The sequence below is a fragment of the Neohortaea acidophila genome (genome assembly GCF_010093505.1).
Source record: "Neohortaea acidophila strain CBS 113389 unplaced genomic scaffold BDY17scaffold_13, whole genome shotgun sequence".
NCBI classification, from domain to species: Eukaryota; Fungi; Ascomycota; class Dothideomycetes; order Mycosphaerellales; family Teratosphaeriaceae; genus Neohortaea; species Neohortaea acidophila.
Genome location: NW_022985522.1, coordinates 781,959 through 798,752, shown reverse-complemented (window position 1 = coordinate 798,752; position 16,794 = coordinate 781,959). Strand labels below are relative to the sequence as shown.

At 56.2% G+C, this 16,794-nt stretch overlaps 10 protein-coding genes across 10 annotated transcripts; 5 read left to right on the top strand and 5 right to left on the bottom strand.

Moving 5' to 3' along the window:
* On the bottom strand, positions 1 to 2,450 carry BDY17DRAFT_306068 (uncharacterized protein). The gene is made up of 5 exons (XM_033734985.1): positions 2,352 to 2,450; positions 1,513 to 2,301; positions 1,042 to 1,462; positions 694 to 988; positions 1 to 644 (listed from the first exon to the last, which is right to left on the bottom strand). The coding sequence occupies exons 1-5, from the start codon at positions 2,410 to 2,412 to the stop codon at positions 246 to 248; spliced, it is 1,965 nt and encodes a 654-aa protein (XP_033585503.1). The 5' UTR covers positions 2,413 to 2,450; the 3' UTR covers positions 1 to 245.
* Positions 2,451 to 2,454: 4 nt separating this feature from the next.
* BDY17DRAFT_306067 (nucleophile aminohydrolase) lies at positions 2,455 to 3,776 on the bottom strand. The gene is made up of 3 exons (XM_033734984.1): positions 3,688 to 3,776; positions 3,520 to 3,631; positions 2,455 to 3,463 (listed from the first exon to the last, which is right to left on the bottom strand). Exons 1-3 carry the CDS (start codon positions 3,723 to 3,725, stop codon positions 2,846 to 2,848), a joined length of 768 nt encoding a protein of 255 aa, XP_033585502.1. The 5' UTR covers positions 3,726 to 3,776; the 3' UTR covers positions 2,455 to 2,845.
* A 312-nt stretch (positions 3,777 to 4,088) lies between these two features.
* Positions 4,089 to 4,578, top strand: BDY17DRAFT_319478 (vacuolar protein sorting 55; the record flags this gene model as incomplete). Its single annotated transcript, XM_033736281.1, has 3 exons — positions 4,089 to 4,124; positions 4,176 to 4,389; positions 4,445 to 4,578. 3 exons carry the CDS (start codon positions 4,089 to 4,091, stop codon positions 4,576 to 4,578), a joined length of 384 nt encoding a protein of 127 aa, XP_033585501.1.
* A 566-nt stretch (positions 4,579 to 5,144) lies between these two features.
* On the bottom strand, positions 5,145 to 8,453 carry BDY17DRAFT_306060 (cohesin loading factor-domain-containing protein). The gene has a single exon (XM_033734983.1). It carries the CDS (start codon positions 8,390 to 8,392, stop codon positions 5,579 to 5,581), a length of 2,814 nt encoding a protein of 937 aa, XP_033585500.1. The 5' UTR covers positions 8,393 to 8,453; the 3' UTR covers positions 5,145 to 5,578.
* Positions 8,454 to 8,655: 202 nt separating this feature from the next.
* BDY17DRAFT_258671 (Alpha/Beta hydrolase protein) lies at positions 8,656 to 9,953 on the top strand (the record flags this gene model as incomplete). Its single annotated transcript, XM_033731798.1, has 2 exons — positions 8,656 to 9,375; positions 9,426 to 9,953. 2 exons carry the CDS (start codon positions 8,656 to 8,658, stop codon positions 9,951 to 9,953), a joined length of 1,248 nt encoding a protein of 415 aa, XP_033585499.1.
* A 235-nt stretch (positions 9,954 to 10,188) lies between these two features.
* Positions 10,189 to 10,743, bottom strand: BDY17DRAFT_258150 (uncharacterized protein; the record flags this gene model as incomplete). Its single annotated transcript, XM_033731748.1, has 1 exon — positions 10,189 to 10,743. The coding sequence occupies one exon, from the start codon at positions 10,741 to 10,743 to the stop codon at positions 10,189 to 10,191; it is 555 nt and encodes a 184-aa protein (XP_033585498.1).
* A 159-nt stretch (positions 10,744 to 10,902) lies between these two features.
* On the top strand, positions 10,903 to 11,944 carry BDY17DRAFT_306056 (vacuolar sorting protein-like protein Vps68). The gene is made up of 3 exons (XM_033734982.1): positions 10,903 to 11,055; positions 11,115 to 11,473; positions 11,537 to 11,944. The coding sequence occupies exons 1-3, from the start codon at positions 10,951 to 10,953 to the stop codon at positions 11,598 to 11,600; spliced, it is 528 nt and encodes a 175-aa protein (XP_033585497.1). The 5' UTR covers positions 10,903 to 10,950; the 3' UTR covers positions 11,601 to 11,944.
* A 180-nt stretch (positions 11,945 to 12,124) lies between these two features.
* BDY17DRAFT_306054 (aspartic peptidase domain-containing protein) lies at positions 12,125 to 13,740 on the top strand. Its single transcript, XM_033734981.1, has one exon. The coding sequence runs from the start codon at positions 12,190 to 12,192 to the stop codon at positions 13,588 to 13,590; it is 1,401 nt and encodes a 466-aa protein (XP_033585496.1). The 5' UTR covers positions 12,125 to 12,189; the 3' UTR covers positions 13,591 to 13,740.
* Positions 13,741 to 14,106: 366 nt separating this feature from the next.
* BDY17DRAFT_328433 (general substrate transporter) lies at positions 14,107 to 16,108 on the top strand (the record flags this gene model as incomplete). Its single annotated transcript, XM_033737843.1, has 9 exons — positions 14,107 to 14,198; positions 14,260 to 14,273; positions 14,326 to 14,472; positions 14,522 to 14,741; positions 14,806 to 14,971; positions 15,023 to 15,233; positions 15,281 to 15,368; positions 15,418 to 15,492; positions 15,541 to 16,108. The coding sequence occupies 9 exons, from the start codon at positions 14,107 to 14,109 to the stop codon at positions 16,106 to 16,108; spliced, it is 1,581 nt and encodes a 526-aa protein (XP_033585495.1).
* A 106-nt stretch (positions 16,109 to 16,214) lies between these two features.
* On the bottom strand, positions 16,215 to 16,741 carry BDY17DRAFT_328432 (uncharacterized protein; the record flags this gene model as incomplete). Its single annotated transcript, XM_033737842.1, has 2 exons — positions 16,215 to 16,436; positions 16,511 to 16,741. The coding sequence occupies 2 exons, from the start codon at positions 16,739 to 16,741 to the stop codon at positions 16,215 to 16,217; spliced, it is 453 nt and encodes a 150-aa protein (XP_033585494.1).
* Positions 16,742 to 16,794: the final 53 nt, after the last annotated feature.

Here is a 16,794-nt window from a genome sequence, read left to right as displayed (position 1 = left end):
TGTCGCCACACACTTCCGATAACCACTAAGCATGCCTGAAGCATTGCGGCGGGCTGGCTGTTTGCGACAATACGCGAATGAGGCCCGAGACAGCTCAACCTGGCGAGCGAGGAGCGGGTTGCAGAGCCGTGTCGACAGTACACAAGCGCAACAGGGACCCGGAAGTCGAGAAGGACCACGGCACCGGTTAACCTCATGCAGGGATGAAAGTACGCCGTCATGAAATGCCGACAGCTCGCCAGCACTCAAAAGTAGCTCCAATCCGCCCCGATCCCGGTCCAGTCGATGCATTGCGCCCAGCTCGACAGATCGAATCCTTCGAGTGCGTCCAGAGGCAGGGCATCCAGTGCGCCGATTGCAGCGCCACCATCTGACACGACAGGTGCAGCTATAGAGTTGCAGAGTTCGTCGAGAACTTCGTTCAGTGTGCTCGAGACAGTGGCGTGGGCTTGGAGGCAGACCTCGTAGTTTGCCTCGGAAGAGTCGCACAGGTGCTGCAGCTCGTAGACAAAGCCCGCGAGGGTGCGTATCAGGGATGAAGGCGACATGCCTGGCGGGAGAGGGAGAGCATGCACGCCATGACGAGCGATGTTCTGCACGGCGGTGGCCAGGACGGCTGCGCTCGGCACTCCAAAGGTCATGGCCTGTCGGGCAGTCAGGAATGATTGCGAATGCTTGCACAGGGATGCATACCACAAAAGACGAGTCGTTGAAGAGAAACTTCCGGGCCTTCACCCGGAGGATTGAGAGATCCGACACGATGTGCAGGATCCTGCTCGCGGTCTCAATCAAGGATGCGGCCGCTTGGCGGTCGCCCTTCTCCATCAGCCGGTAGATCTGAAAGTCGTTGTGCAGAAACGTGAGCGAGTTCATCATGGCCATCGCCGTAGGCAAGTAGCGTAGGTCAGTGTCACCCAAGATTTTCGAGGTGTACGTGAGTTCCGATGGAAGGCTGCGCCAGATCTGTCCATTCCGAAGCGACAGCGCCCTGCATATAGTGAGTGAGAGGTGCACTTTGTGTCGAGGAAACATCAGACTCACTGTAGCTCGGCGAGATTCTCGCGTGTCATGGGTCGGACTTCGTACGCCGCTACATCCTCACGAATTTCGGCAGTCAAGCAACGCAGCCGGACGGCGGTGGTGGGGAAGCACCTGCCCTCGGCGTCCCAGCCATCGGGAGTGAGCTTGCTACACGCTTGCTCCAGCTGGACAGGGTCGGCGATGATATCTTCGTCTGACAAGTTGAGTGGCATTTTGCAGTCCGAGTAGCGTCGGAGGATGCGCGGGGGACGGTTGAAAAGCGCCGAGAACGTCCCATCCAGGTGGTATGCTTTGAGAAAGCACCTCCTGCGACATTCGGCGAGGAAGAATGGCGTTCCAGAGGTGATGGACGCCTCGTGATGGATACCCAAGTTGTAAATGTCCGAAGACAGATCACCGAGGAGGTGCCATACAGGCTCGGCTGCATGCAGGTCAGCATCGTTGCGTAGCTTCTGCGATCTCACTACCCACCCATATCTCCGTGGATGTTTGTGCAGAGCAACATGGTCTCCATCGAGAGCCACAGAATCACGTCATTGACGGGTGTCAGCTCGCGGGCGACTTGAAGACAAATGGAGCAGCTCCGAAAGGTGCTTTGCATATACTCTTTGCGCCCCGTGTCGCTCTGGGCGCGGCCAAGTAGGTCCATACGCCATCCAATGGCGAAGATGAGGCCGAGATACTCCAGCCGGAACTGCGGGGTGGTGTTTAAGGCGACGAATTCATCTGCTCGCAAGGAAGGCGTAATGTTGACGGGCGTGGAAGTTGCGTGCATGATGCTCTCGGCCAACTCTTCCAATTTTCCACTCGAGCACGCGGAGATGTCGTGAAGACCGTGGCGCTCGACCAACGCCGTGAGCGCGTCAAGTGCAGGCACAAGTAGTCCAGTTGGGAAAGTCGATCCTTGAGCAACGGAGAAGTATTCGAGAACGATCTTGTGGATCAGGCCAAAATATCGCAGATGAGTGAGTGCCTCGGTCACCATCAACATTCGCTCTCTGTGACCATTCTCACCATTCAGCATCCTCGTCCGAGAAAGCCTGCCGAGTTTGACGAAAGCAGGCGCACCGGGTGTAGGCTCCAAGTTCGGTCCGGATGTTGAAGGCTGCTCACGGATTTCCGACGCAGGAGAATCGGGTGTGGCTGCCTCGGACTCTCTGCACTTGGTCAAGGGAGCCGGGTGGTAAAAGCATTTGGACTGCAGGGCACGTTTTCGACATCTTCCGCATACCGGCTGTTCGTGATCACAGCGGACTTTGGCTGTTGACGGCGTCAGCGACGTTTGAGTGTGGTGACGATGATGGGGATACCCTTTCGACACGGCTCGCACGAGGCCTCTTTCCCATTGCGTCGGCGTGCTTCGAAAGTCATTGTAGTCTGTCTACAGCAGAAGAAGTGTGAGAAGATGTTGAAAGTGGGAGCGTCGTTGATGATATATATTCGGAGCTCGGAGCTGTTGGATGCTGCCTTCGGAATGAATTTTGGGAGTGTTTCGGAATGGCCGGTCAGCAGCCCTGAACTCTATCACGCTCTTGTCCGAAACTCCACTCCGTTTTCGGACATAACGTCAGATCCAACAGCTAATAATTCACATACAAACGACGATGGGGTCGTAGTTGCAGCATGGTTGACGCGAAGGATTCGGAGACGCCGGATTGACAATGCGAGTCGCTGGCAGTGCAGACCTGACTTTCCGCGGACATGGCAGAAGCTTCCTCTCAGCTTCAAAGTCAGAACAGTGAACAATGTCTTCAAAAGTATGATGCTCAAACGCCTCGCCATGCATCATTTCATCTCACCCCGCTCAGCTATCCACCTCCATGCCCTCCCCACCACCCGCCTCGCCCTCCGCCTTGTTCTCGAATGTTGTCTCCAGCCACGATGCAATCTCCTGCCCTTCATACAGCTTAAAGTTCTCCTCCAGCCCGCCGATGCCCACGCTCGTGTTGTCCACCGTCAACTCCTTGTCCTGACTCAGACTGTCCTTGAGGGCGCGGAGGGCGTGCTTGATGAGCTCGTCGCGGCTGCAGTCCTCAAAGGCATCGAGGTTGCGTTCGAGGTAGGTGCGAGCCATCTGCGACCGTGCGCCGATTGCGCCAGCCACGCACTCCAAAGTCACGCCGCTCGGTTGGAACTCGAAGAGATGCGGGCCACGGGCGTCGACGCCTGCAATCAGCAAGCCCACTCCGTATGGTCTTCGGCCGTAGTGTTGGGTGTTGGTCTGCGCGCGGTCGCCGATGCGAGACGTGATTTCGGAGAGGAGGATGGGGCGGTCGTAGGTGAGGCGGGAGGCGAGGGATTGCTGCTTCATGAAGTTCGACAGTACGCGAGCATCGGATGCGAGGCCGGCGAGCGCGACGCCGTAGTGGGTGTCGACGGGGATGATTTTGCGCTGGTATGATGAGAGCTCTTCCGCGTTTCTCTGTGCAGGGAGTGGTCAGACGGCGACATCGAAGACGGCAGATGAGGGCAAGATACCTTTAGCGCTGCGAGGATGGCATGAGATTTGCTGACGATTCCCACCACAACCGAACCCTGCTTGACTGCCTCTTGCGCGTACTCTACTTGGAAGATGCGGCCTTGGGGGGAGCTGTTTGTCGCAGTCAGCAAAGGAGCGCCTCACTTGCCATGTTCACAACCACTCACAACGTCACGGAATCGTTGTCGTAGTTATTGCGGAACATCTTGACGATGTTTGAATGAAAGAGGATGGAGGGAGGGAAGGAGAGGCAGTGGACATGAGTTGTCGAGATTCAGGCCACGAAAAGACGCGAAGGCCGTCCGAGCTTTGGCCTTGCTTACGTTATCGTCGAGCTTCATTGCCGAGACTTGAAGTCGGCGGGCTTGCGTCTGCCAGCCTCACGCGAGCAACTCGTCTTCTTCCCAAGCGCCGACACTTCAGGCAGCGATATTCACACCCTCGATACTCTGGAATTGCTTCTCCAAGGATCGTCTGGCCGGAACAGATCTGCGCCGAGCCAGGACCTGCGTAGAAGACGCCCTTACCGACTGCGCGCAAGCCCCAACCTCCTCCACGGACAATGGCCATGCCTGGCTTGAAGACAATCATCGCTCTTTCTTTTGTGAGTATTTGCCTCCAGTCTACATGACGCGCAATCCACTGACCCCTCCAGATCCTCGCCATCGGCTTCCTCCTCGTCATCCTCTCCTCTGCCCTGTTCGGCAACTACCTCACCCTTCTCGTCGTCGCAACCTACGTTGTCGCCCCCATACCAAACTGGATATGTGGAAAAGCAGCGCAGCAGGATGATTTCATGGACAATGGCAGCAATACGGTGGTTGAGCTGGGCCGATTCATCACTGGCTTTCTGGTGGTGATGGGCATTGGTATGAAACCAACATCGGCGCTTCCCTTGTCGCTATGCTAACAGAGATGATACAGCACTGCCTGTCGTTCTCGCCCACACGGAAGCGATTACCATCCAGGCTATGGCGATGAGTATAGTCGGTGGACTGCTGATTTACAGCACCATCATCAGTTTCGGCATGTTCTTCCGAGAGCAAGAGGAGTTTTGAGTACAGCCCGATAATTACCACACCTCTCTTCCCACATTGCATCTCCTCCCTCGCACCGAGCATGTCACTTGGTCAGATTCCCGTGAGCGCCTTTCAGATCCCCCGAAACCCCGGCCTGCTGTTCGTGCTCAATCATCTTCCTTTCTGCCGTTTCCACCCAGAAGCACGTCGTTCATCGTCAGTCTCCTCGCTCAGCATCTGCATTATCCGGTCGTTGGAAGTGGGCAATCGAAATCGGGCTTTCGCGACCTTTGCCGAATCTGCACGGATCTTGCCCAGAAGACGAGACATGGAAGGTCCGGTAAATCTTCTAGACATTCCTCGTCCGTCGGTGCTATTAGCCAGTCAGTTTTCGGTCAATTCACACTCGAACGGCAGGATACCTTGGCAATGGCTCTCCAACGTCCTCATCCCAATCTCGGAACGGGTCAAGAGTCAAGCCCGGCCGCCGGTGTGCGTTTCCGCTCCTCTCCATGTCCAGCTGTTCCTGCAATCGATTCACGTCTGTCGCAAGTCTCGAGCTTCGTAGCCGCTCCAATTCCAGCTCATCCTTCAACTCCTGAACCCGCATCTCAAGGTCCTCCTTTCTCGTGCACTCATCTTTCTCCTCAAGTAACCCTCGCAGCCTATCTTTCTCCTTGCATGCCTTCTCCACATCACGGTCGAGCCGCTCATTCTTCCGGATGATGTTCTCCAGTGTGCTCTCAAACTGCGTGATTGCAGCCTCTGATCCCACCGTCGCGGTACAGATTTCTGGCAGTATGCCTTCACATGACCTCTGCGGTACAGTCTCTTGGTGTCCATCTTGCAACATCTTCAGCTCCCGTCGAGCAGCTTCCTTCCAGTCCATCTTCTTGGGCAGCATGGAGAAGCGAGTGAAAGCGAAGGACAACACGGCAATGTACAAATCCTCGATGAAGTTATTGAGCTACCTACTCTCTCAACAGGTGAACAAAGTCCACATGGGCCATCAGCACCTCTCATCGGCCGTGTCCACCCCCTACTCGCCCGACAAACCACCCTTCAACGGCTCCGGAAGAGTCTTGGCCAGATTCTGCACCTCCTTCCTCGCCGCCAACGCCTCATCACCTTTCCCGCACCGCTCCATAATCTCACCATACATTCCACTCGCGACACTCATCCACAGCGGCTGGCGGGATTGTCGGGCCAGAGAGACCGCCGCGCGAACCGACTTCTCGGCTTGATCGCCCACGATGTTGGAAAACAGCGTCGACGTCATGATATTCATCACAATACTGAGAAGCTGCTGATTGGAGGAGGTCCTCGCTGCGTCGAGCGCAATCTGCAGGTATTGCTTGGTCTTGGTAATCGCATTCTTCCCGCCATTCGCAGTGGCTCGCACGATATTGTAAGCCGATCTGATTGCCGGGCTCGGATGATGCTGACAGTGGGGATCGAGAGCTGCCATCAGACTGTCGGCCTTGACAAACTCCTCCACCCCGAGCGTGCGCAGAATCAAAACACTATTAAGCGTTGCAAGAAGACGGACATCTTTGCCTTCACTCTCGACTTTGTTGTCGTCCGTGAGCAGGATGCCAGAAGATTGGTAGAGGCTCAGCGCGAGTTGAAAGTCTCCCAAGCCATGGGCGCACACCGCTTCAAGATACAGCAGTGTGCGTGCAGTCCCGTAGTCGAGGGTTGTACCGTGCTGGGCAACTTCCTGCCTCACGGCTTGTATCTGCGCCTGCGCAGCTGTCCAGTTGTAGCGCCCACAAAGTGCAAACACGGTCCAGGTGCGAAAGGTGATGGTCCAGCAAAACTTCTGCTTCGTCTCTTCCATTGCAGCATTGCGAGATCTCGGGAGTGATTCTTGCGGGGCATTGCACAACTTCAGGCCCTCCTGGAGATACGTCTGTGCTTTTTGGCTCTCGGGGTTCTTGGACATGACAGCCAAAGCACTCAACAAATACCCGAGCGCGTACAGCTGGTCTTTGCCGAGCCAACGGAAGCTGAGGGCGGCTTGTCCTCCTTTGGACATGGCCATGATGCCACACGTATCTTTTGCGAGATCATCGTTTGAGTACGGGCCCAGGTCAATGCTCAACGTCCCATCCTTGCGCCATCCCGCCTGGTGGGTGAGCTTGTCGAGATTGGCGTGCATCTGCTCCAGCTTGCTCTCAATCTGACCCAGCTTATATGAGGTCAAACAGCAGCCAAGGTCCAGACAGTCGAGTAACGCTCCGATTTGGGGCAGTCGTTGCATTTCCGGGCTGAGTTGGTGAGTGCGGACTGCAGTCAAGGCCCTCTGAGCGAGCTCGGTGGCATCCACTGCACCAGATCGAAGCTGTACGACTGCCTCGAAGATGGACGCCATGATACTGACAGAGATGTGGCGGCTGTCTTCAGCAGCTGTAGAGATCGCAGCAAGATGCTTGAGCAGGCCGTGCTGGTCGACGTGCGACGGAGATTGCAGAGTCAGCGAGATGCGGAGAAATCGGAAAGCGTAAGCCCAATGGGGCAGGTTCAAGGCATCCACTTCCTGGATGAGCTTGTCGACGGACTTTAACGCGGCCCGGGAGGAGGTTCTGCTGATCAAACGGACAAGATAAACATGCATCGCATACTTCAAATCCGGCAGTCGGCTTCGTTCACAGAGTGCAATGCCTTGGCTCAGCACCTGCTCGGCGTCTTCACCATTGTCAGTCTCTTCAATCATGAGCGCAGCCAGACGCAAGCGAGTCCGTGCTTCTCGCCGATGATCAGATTGGCGAAAGTTGATCAAGACAGACTCCAGGCAGGCCATTGCAGAGGAGATTAGCGACAAGTACCGCTCTCGACTTGCCTCTGCGGCATCAAAGGAAGCAGCCGGGACACTGATGGAGTACGCCGCGGTGATGTATTCGTCTGCAAGGGCCAGGAGGATCGCTTGATAGTCGGTATGTGGTTTCGGTGTGGGTGGAAGTTGAGATGACGCCAGTTCCGTCAGAGGCGAGGACGAGGCGGCGGCATGGCTGGGTCGAGGTTGGGAGTTGGGCTTCAAAGGTACTGACACAGCATGACCATCATCGGATTTGCGACGTTTTTGCGGGCGATGCATGTCCGGGAGAGCTGCGATCGGGTGCGGCACAGGGATCTCCACCCGAGCAACCACACGCTGCTGCGGCGGTTTCTCCTGCGCCCTTCGAGATGTCTGAGATTGCTGAGCGCTGCGATGATGCGGAGGAGGGCCCTGGCCGCGTTGCTGAGGCTGTGTCATTGGAAGTCGGTGATGAAGTTGAGCCGGAGATGCGTGAAGCGGATCGGGGGAGGAGAGCATATGAGATTGCCCGGAGTGATGAGCCGGTCTTAAAGACTGGTCGAGAGGAGGGGCGTGTTGGAAGCGCTGGACGGGCTGACTGGCAGCAACATAATCCTGTCGCGGCGGGAATCTGCTGGTGTTTTGGACGTAGGGCGGATAAGACGCGGCCGTCTGATATGATTCGGGATGATGGAACTGATGGTTGGGATACTGCCTGGCCTGCTGAGGCTGCAGAGATGGCGACTGCGTAAAGACTTGCTGAGGATGCGAAGAGTAGTATTGCTGATGAGGGGCGGGCCTGTAGTTCTGCACGGGCTGTTGTTGGTAGCCAGTCGCGGGCGGATGCATGTGTTGGAGGTGCGGCGAGAGGTGAAAGTCGGAAGAGTGCGAGTTCTGCCTTGGCACTTGCGGAATGACCACGTGCGCCGTCGGATACTGCTGTCTTTGTTGCGCCGGGTATTGTGGTGGATGGAACGCCTGCGTTTGAGGCGCATCGCCATATCCCGCATAGCCCGCGTATCCATTCTGCACGTAGCCGTGCGGATATTGCTGCATATTGCGTCTCACATTCTGTTGCGCTTGATGGGTTCCATGCTGATTCGTGCCTTCCTCGTTGGTGACGGAAACGCGTCTGCGGAAGGAGTGAGGTCGCACTTTCCGCGCGTTGGCCCCGCGGGACCGGCCATGCGCCGGAGTGACCGACGCCCTCACCGAATTTCACGACATCGCCGTATCTCTTCAACCTGCAACCTCGGCAGCGACAAAGCGATCAAATAATCCTCCGCCGCTGCTTTGCAGATACCTACATCTCCTCCAGAATGGCGTGGTCTTGGTATCCTGGACGCTGCACCACCACTTTCACACATTCAGATGAGCCCATTATCCTCGAGACGAAATCAGGCTTGAAGCGCGCCTTTCCCGAGCTCGTCAAAGACACCACTCCAGATTGCTATCTCAACCCCCTTCTATTCAATGGCCACCTTCAGACTGCTTGGACTGCAACGAAAGCCGATGGCCCGCCCATCTACTACAAGCGCCGTGTCTTTTCCGCAGAAGACTCCAATTTCGCCGGGCATTTCACTGTAGACTTTGCCACTCAACCCCCAGACGATCCAGCGACATACGAGGGACTGCAAGAAGATCCGACAGGCATTGGCCACCTCCGCTTTCCTCCAAGAACATCCTATTTCAGCGACAAAGAATTCGACAACTTGGCATCCGACGACACCAAGCCCCTTCTCATCACACTCCACGGCCTGAGCGGGGGGTCTTATGAAGTATATCTGCGACACGTCTTGGCCCCGTTGATTGCGGAGACGCCAGAAGGTCGCAAAGCCGGCGGCCTCTCTGGCGGCAACTGGGAGGCTCTGGTCGTCAACAGTCGGGGATGCGCTGGATCGAAAATCACCACAAGCGTGCTGTACAACGCTCGCGCCACTTGGGACGTTCGACAGGTTGTCAAGTGGGCGAGGAAGACGTGGCCCAATCGACCAATCTTTGGCATCGGATATTCTCTCGGTGCCAATATCCTGACCAATGTAAGTCGCTCGGGATTCGTCTTGATCAAACTCTGACAGATCTCCGGTAGTATGTGGGCGAGGAGGCCGACAAATGCCTGCTGTCCGCCGCCGTCATCGTTTCCAACCCTTGGAATCTGGACGTGTCTTCAAAAACTCTGAAGCGAACGTGGATTGGGCTGAATGTGTACAGCAAGGCAATGGGAGCATCGCTGCGCAAGGTGTTTGAGAAGCATCAGGATGAGCTGTTGAAAAACACCAATCTCAGCCTTGAAGACATACAAAAGGTCAAGTATCTGCACGAATTCGATCGGGAGGTGCAGTGTAAGACATGGGGCTATCCAACGGAAGACAGCTACTACAAAGACGCCAGCTCAGCCGACACGGTGCTGGCCGTCCGCATTCCCACCCTCTGTCTGCATGCCACGGACGATCCCATTGCCTCCGATGAGGCGGTACCATACTCGGAAATCCGGCAGAATCCATACGTCGTGCTTTGCGCAACCAACGGTGGTGGCCACCTGAGTTGGTTTGAATGGGGTGGTGGGCGATGGCATACCAGACCGGTGAGTACACTGAGCGCATCGCAATTCCCATAGACGACAGCTGAAAGTGATACAGGTCGTCAACTTCCTCAACGCCATGGCCAAGGATATCGACTTCTCCAAGACCGAAGCACCCCAGTCTTTGGACAAGGATGCACAAGGAGAGCACCGAAGCCCGTTTGTATTCCAACCAACGCGGAGGAAGCTGCATGTGCCGGGCAGCGCGTGGTAAAAGACATCGTGCGGCATTCCTTGGGATCGTATGAAAGCGTAGACCAGCATGCCAACCTCACCCAAAACTGACTTTCTTCCTCTTCTTCAGAGGCATGGCAGAAGAAGTCTGAGCAGTCTCCGCCTCCGCCCGCCCTGATCCACCACGCTTCTGCCGCTTCACCTCGCTCTTCTTCTCCTCCAAGCTGGCTCTCTTCCCCTCCACCCGCTTCTCCGCTTCCACCCTCTTGGCTTCTCGAATCTCCTCCAACTGTCGTGCACGCATCATCTTGCTTTCGATATTCCCCTCCTTCTCCGCCATGACCAGGGCGAGAATGGTGCGCATGCCATCCCCGTCGTCCACAAAGTGCTTGCCTTTCTTCTTGTTGGGCAACTTCTGCACACCAGCTGGCCGTATGCCGTTGAGCTGAGGCAGGCGCAGCTCCTTTTCCGTGTATCGAAGATGCGGCGGCTTCTTCTTGGTGTTTGCGAGAGTAGGTTTTGGCTTGTGCTGCGTCGGAGGCGGTCTGGGTGGGCCCTTCTTTTTCGCCTTGGGCGCTGAACTCGAGCCAGCTGGTTTCGTCGAGCGCTTGATGGAGGGCTTGGAGCCACCGCTCTTGGGTTTGAGGGCCATTGTTTGGAGATTATTCTCCAAAGACGACGATGGATGGAAGAAATGTAGCGAGGCGATCTTGAAATTTCCCAACCCTAACGCGTGCATGACTCGCGTGCTCCCTCTGCCGCCTACCCAGCCACTGCAACCTTGAAGCTCTCCGTCTCAGTAATCCTCCACAACCACACCGCTGCAGACTTCCTCCACGGCTAATCTAAGGGCGAAGAAATGGCCAACGGACTCTCCGATCATCGTATCTTCCGCTTTCCGAAGCCGCAATGGTTGAACAGCGCCTACACCCGAACGGCCGGGGTGCATGCCGCAGGAGCACTGGTACGTCGACGAGCGCATAAAGACCATGCTTCCCATGCTAACCACCGCGCTCAACCCAGTTCTCCCTCGCCCTCTTCACCTTCATCGACGCCGCCACCTTCTCCAAATCGCACCTCAACGGATCGCACTTCCACGTCAACTTTGTCGACTGGATCCCCGGCATCTTCTCCACCTTTGGCATGCTCATCATCAATAGCATTGACAAGACTCGGCTGAGCGGGGACAACTTCAGCTACAGCGGCGATGGGGTGGCGTGGAAGGCGCGGGTGATATTGTTCATGGGCTTTGCAGGCATGGCGGGTGGCCTGGCGGGCAGCGTGACCGTGTGCGTGCTCAAGTACGTCGTCACCGATGCTCTGTGGCCGGAACTGTGGTTCGGAGTGGCGAATATCGTTGCGAATGCTCTCATCATGCTGAGGTATGTCTCTCTTACGCCTATTGCTGCTTCAAGCGCCGCGACCAATGCTCACGTGTCTTGCAGCTGCGTCGTTCTCTGGGTGAGCCAGAACATGGAAGACGACTACACCTATAATCTGGCCCTGTAACATTGAGTAATGTCGAGCATACCCTTTACACGCATTCCACGGATATGATCTTCACCAAAGTCCTTCGCCTGTTGCCACCACTTGGCAATGCTTTGGCACGAGGGCCACTCAAGCACTGCGCCAGCAAATGCTCACGAGTAACGGGACGCGACTCTCAATTCGTCACGCTCCATCAATGCGCTTGCCGCGTCAGCCGGCATATGCTTGGAATGGACTTTGGTGGATCATGCAAGACTGTCGCATCACACAACGAGTCTGTCGTCTTTGAAGAAGTAGCATGTAGTATCCAATACACTGCCCAACACCCCCCAATTCACCCCCGAAACGTCAAATGTCGCGCATCCTTCGCAAGCTATTTCGAGGGAATCGGAGGGAAATGGCGGCGGCTGGGTGACATCTCCGCCACACCCAAACCTTACTCAGCCACGATTCTTCGGAAAGCGGATGGCCCACGCCATGCAGCCGCGTCATGCACGGTGGAGCGGTACGATACAAAACGCAAACTTCACCCTGCCGCCACCTCCCTCCCTCCCTCCTCCCTCCTCCGCCCATACCTACCCACGCCGCCCTTCTTGGACCCTCCGCCAACATGCGCACCTCCTCCGCCACCCTCGCTCTCGCATCCTACCTCCTCGCAAGCGCCGACGCCATCAACCTCCTCCAAAGACGAGACGGAGTCCCGCCCTCGGTAGTCCACCACAAGATCCAGAGACGCCATGTCGAGAACCCCATCGCGCACGATCGCGCTCGCAGGATGCGAAGATCCGACACCGTCCAGGTCAGCCTTGCCAATGAAGAGACACTCTACTTCATGGACGTCTCCATTGGCACCCCCGCGCAAGCCATGAAACTCCACATCGACACCGGCAGCAGTGATCTCTGGACCAATGTTGCCAACAGCGCCTACTGCGAGTCCTCCGCCAACACCTGTCTCGGCGGCACGTACAACGCAAACGACTCCTCCACCTACAAATACCTCAACAGTGACTTCAACATCACCTATGTCGATGGCTCGGGCGCCGTGGGCGACTATGTCGAAGATACCGTCCAATTCTCGGGCGTCACGCTGAAGGAGCAGGTCTTTGGTATCGGTTATCAATCGAGTTCCCAAGAAGGCCTTATCGGCATCGGATACCCCTCGAACGAGGCCGCCGTCTCTTACGGATTCAAGCCGTACGCCAACGTCCCCGTAAGCCTCGTGAACCAAGGCTACATCAAGACAAACGCCTACAGCTTGTGGCTAGACGACCTCGAGTCCTCCACCGGATCCATCCTCTTCGGCGGAGTCGACACCGCCAGGTACACCGGCAAGCTGGAGACCTTGCCAATCGTCAAGACCGACGGCGTGGTCTATGCCGATTTTATCATCGCTCTCACCGAAGTTGGCTATGGCGGGAACCAAGGGTCCATCGCTACCAACCTCAACGTCGGTGCCATCCTCGATTCTGGCAGCAGTCTGATGTATCTACCCGATCAGGTCGCCCAGAAGATCTTTGACCAAGTCGGCGCCCAGTACAATTCCCGGACCGGCGCAGCGGTTGTCGACTGCAACGTTGCCAACTCCGACGACACCATCGACTTCACTTTCAGCTCCCCCACCATTTCTGTCGCTCTGTCGGAGATTATCCTCGAGGTCGGCCAAAACCAGTGTATCCTGGGCATCGGTCTGGCGGGAGACAGCACACCGGTGCTTGGTGATACGTTCCTTCGCTCGGCGTACGTCGTCTACGACATCTCCAGCAATGAAATCTCCATTGCGCAGACCGACTTCAGCGGCAAGTCCAGCAACGTCCTCGAAATCACTGGCAACTCGATCCCAAGCGCGACCTCGGTGAGCAACGCCGTGACTTCGGTGGTGCAAGCGAGCGGAGCCGTCAATGTCGGCTTTTCCAGTACCGCCGCCTCTTCACACGGCGCAGCACCCACAGCTCCGGTGGGCTACAACTTGGCTTTATTGGGGGCCGCTGGTGCCGCCATCTTTGCTTTGTAGGGCTGTTGTCTGTTTAGCATGGCGTTGGATGGGTCTAGCATAAGTGATGAGGCGGGTTGGAAAGTTTCGCATTTACAAAGGCTGTACATAGACGTATTCATGCCTGGCATTCGGGCTGTATATCTCACGAAAGACCTGGCGGGAGTCAAGACCGCATTACACTGTTCACGATGTGTAAACATCCCCACTGCAACATAGAGGTGCGACGCTGACGAAGATTTCGCCATCCGATCCTGAATGACATGCACGCGCAAGTCCACGTGCTTTAGATAGCAGTTCCCCCCGCAAAGGAGCGGCAATCGGCACGTGTCGGGTTGGATTCGGGGGAGGGCTGCGGAAGGTGGAGGACGTGGCGAGGCAAAGATCGTCACTCCGGCCTGAGACCTAAAAGCACGCCATCAGGCGTGGAAGCCGGTCCAATGCCATGCGCGGGATGTGCTGCATTCAGGATGTCTACATATAGTCAAGGATGTCGGCGGCGATCTCGCACAACTCCTCCCCCCACCACCGCCCACGATGGCCTCCATCTTACGCCTGTTCACGGCGCACTTCAACGCCCGTCTGGCGTTCAGCGTCAGCCTGGTTGCTCTCAGCACCGCCAATTATGGGTAAGAGGCTCTGACAATGCACAATGCTCGGAAAGACACACGCTGACGGATGCTGTCGCAGGTTCGACAACCAGGGTAATGAAACCACGCCGGCGCATGTTGAAAGACGACAGCTGACACGGCACAGGCTTCAGCGCGGCACAGGCCATGAATCCGTTCGAGAAACAATTCGGCGTGTACAAATACGATGCAAAGACGAAGAAGTTTCAGTACGCGCTGCAGGCATACTGGCTTTCCCTTTATTCCTCCGTGATCTGGATCGGTTTTGGCGTTGGTATGGCTTGCTTCTCACGTGAGCAAGCGCAGTTCTAAAGACATCCCAGGACTCGTCGCCGGCAGCTCAATCAGTGCGAAATGGGGTCGACGAGCCGGCATGCTCGCTCTCTCAATCTGGTCCATCATTTGCGCCACGGTCATCGTCAGCTCCTTTAGCAAATGGCAGCTTCTCGCCGGTCGCATCCTGTTCTACGGCTATCTGGGCATGGAGCTGGCCGTGCTCTCCGTCTACCAGGCAGAAGCAGTCCCCACTGAAGTTCGCGGCCTGTAAGTCGATGCCATGGAGATATTTGATGTGCCCTCCTGCAGCCTCGCTAATCCTTGGGTCCAGCGTCGTCTGCACCTATAACTTTTCCCAAGGCATCGGCGGACTGATCATGAACCTCATCTGCTTGGGTACTTCGAGAATCCCCAACAACAGCAGCTGGCGAATCCCCTTTGGCCTCTTTTATGTAGTGCCGTCCATTGTCATCGCGGGTCTGTACTGGGTACCCGAGGTGAGTTGACTTCAGCAATCGTAACAGGGCACTGCGCTGACACTCTCCCAGTCACCCCGATGGCTCCTCGTAAACAAAAGACGTGACGAAGCCTATCACAGCCTTCGCCTACTTCGCCAAGGCAAGCGCACGGAAGAGGAGATTGCAGCAGAACTCTTGTCGATCGAGACCGCCCTACGTGAAGAGCCGGAGCAGGGGCGCTTCAAAGAAATCTTCTACAAGGAGAACATTCGGAGAACACTCATCGCCACGGGCATGAACTGTACGTGTACACCATGGTTTTGTCCAGTTCCACACTGACCTTCCCAGTCTTCCAGGAGTTCAGCGGGCAGCAAATCACCGCCAAATTCGGCGCCCTCGTAGTCAAAGATATTGGGGGTATCGATCCCTTTATCATGTGAGTCTACCCTCATTCCGCTACAAAATCTCCACTCACCCCGTCTCAGCACCGTGGTTTTTGCGGTCGTCGGGATCATCACCACATTCTTTGTCATGGTTTACAGCGACAGTGTTGGAAGAAGGTAGAAATCCCCCATGCCATCGCATGCCATAGCTGATCAACAGTCTAGACCATTCATCCTGGCAAGTATTACGACCATGATCTGCGCCGAAATTGGCCTCGGAGTAATCGGAGGGTACGACTACACCAAGATCAAATCGCTCGCCTCCGCAGCCATCTTCTTCCTGGTCTTGCTTTCCTTCGGATTCAGTCTGGGCTTTGCTCCCTTGACCAACGTGGTCATGACCGAGGTGGTCTCCCTGCGCCTGCGCGACATGTCTGTCAGAACTGCAGGCATGGCTCGGGTGGTGTCAAATTTTGTCGTCGGTTTCACGCTGCCTTACGAAATCGACGACATTGGCCTACAGCTGGGGTACATCTACGCGGGGATATGCGTGATTGCCATCACCTTCGTCTTCTTCTGCGTACCGGACTGCAGCGGCAAGAGCCTGGAGACGATCGAGTATCTCTTCCACAAGGGCGTTCCAGCAAGAAAATTCAAGTCGTACCAGGGCGAGCTGCGAGATCACAGGCAGGACAGTATCATCGAAGACGAGATTGCGTCACACGAAAAGGGCGCATTGAAAGAGGCGGTGGAGCTCAAGAGACAGGAAGAAGTGTCTGATGAGAAGCTCTGATACAGACAACGAAAGACAGTCAAAGAAGTCATCATCCGCTTGCGTTTCACACGCATCAACGATGTCCTTTCCGCTTCTGGCCGGCCTTCATTCTGGGCAGTAACCCTCACTTCGCGTCCGCAGCTTTCAAGGCGGCTCTGATGTTCTGCGTGGCCGCACTGTCGAGCATCTCTTTGATGGTCGTAATCTTCTCGCCTGTCTCGTCAAAGTCCAACAGCCACATGTACTCGTTGCTCCAATCCCCGACTCCCTTTGCTGTTGCCGTCAAAGTCGAGTGCGCCACGGCGCGGCGGCTCGAGAGGTCGGCAAAGTAGTCAAGGATGACCATCTGGGGAGTGAAGTGCGATCAGTCTCAAGAGTAGAGGAAAGTCGGACGAAGCCGTGGATACAGATGGACCATACTTTACCATCGAAGATTCTACCCTCAATGTGCGTAAAGTATTCGCCCCATTCTTCATTGCTGCGTGGTGGCGTCGCTACGGTAGCCGGCCGCATGATATGTTGGCACTGCGGAGCCCGGTAAGAAAGGGACGTACGTCTAGTTTCACTCGTCCAGTCGCCATTCCATGCGTACAGGAAGCCCTCGGTGGTGGCACGCATGCTTTTGGCTAGCTGTGGCGAATTGGAGGACATGGTGATAGCAGGACTCGCGAAAGTATGAACGAGAGCGAGAAGAGTGGTAATGG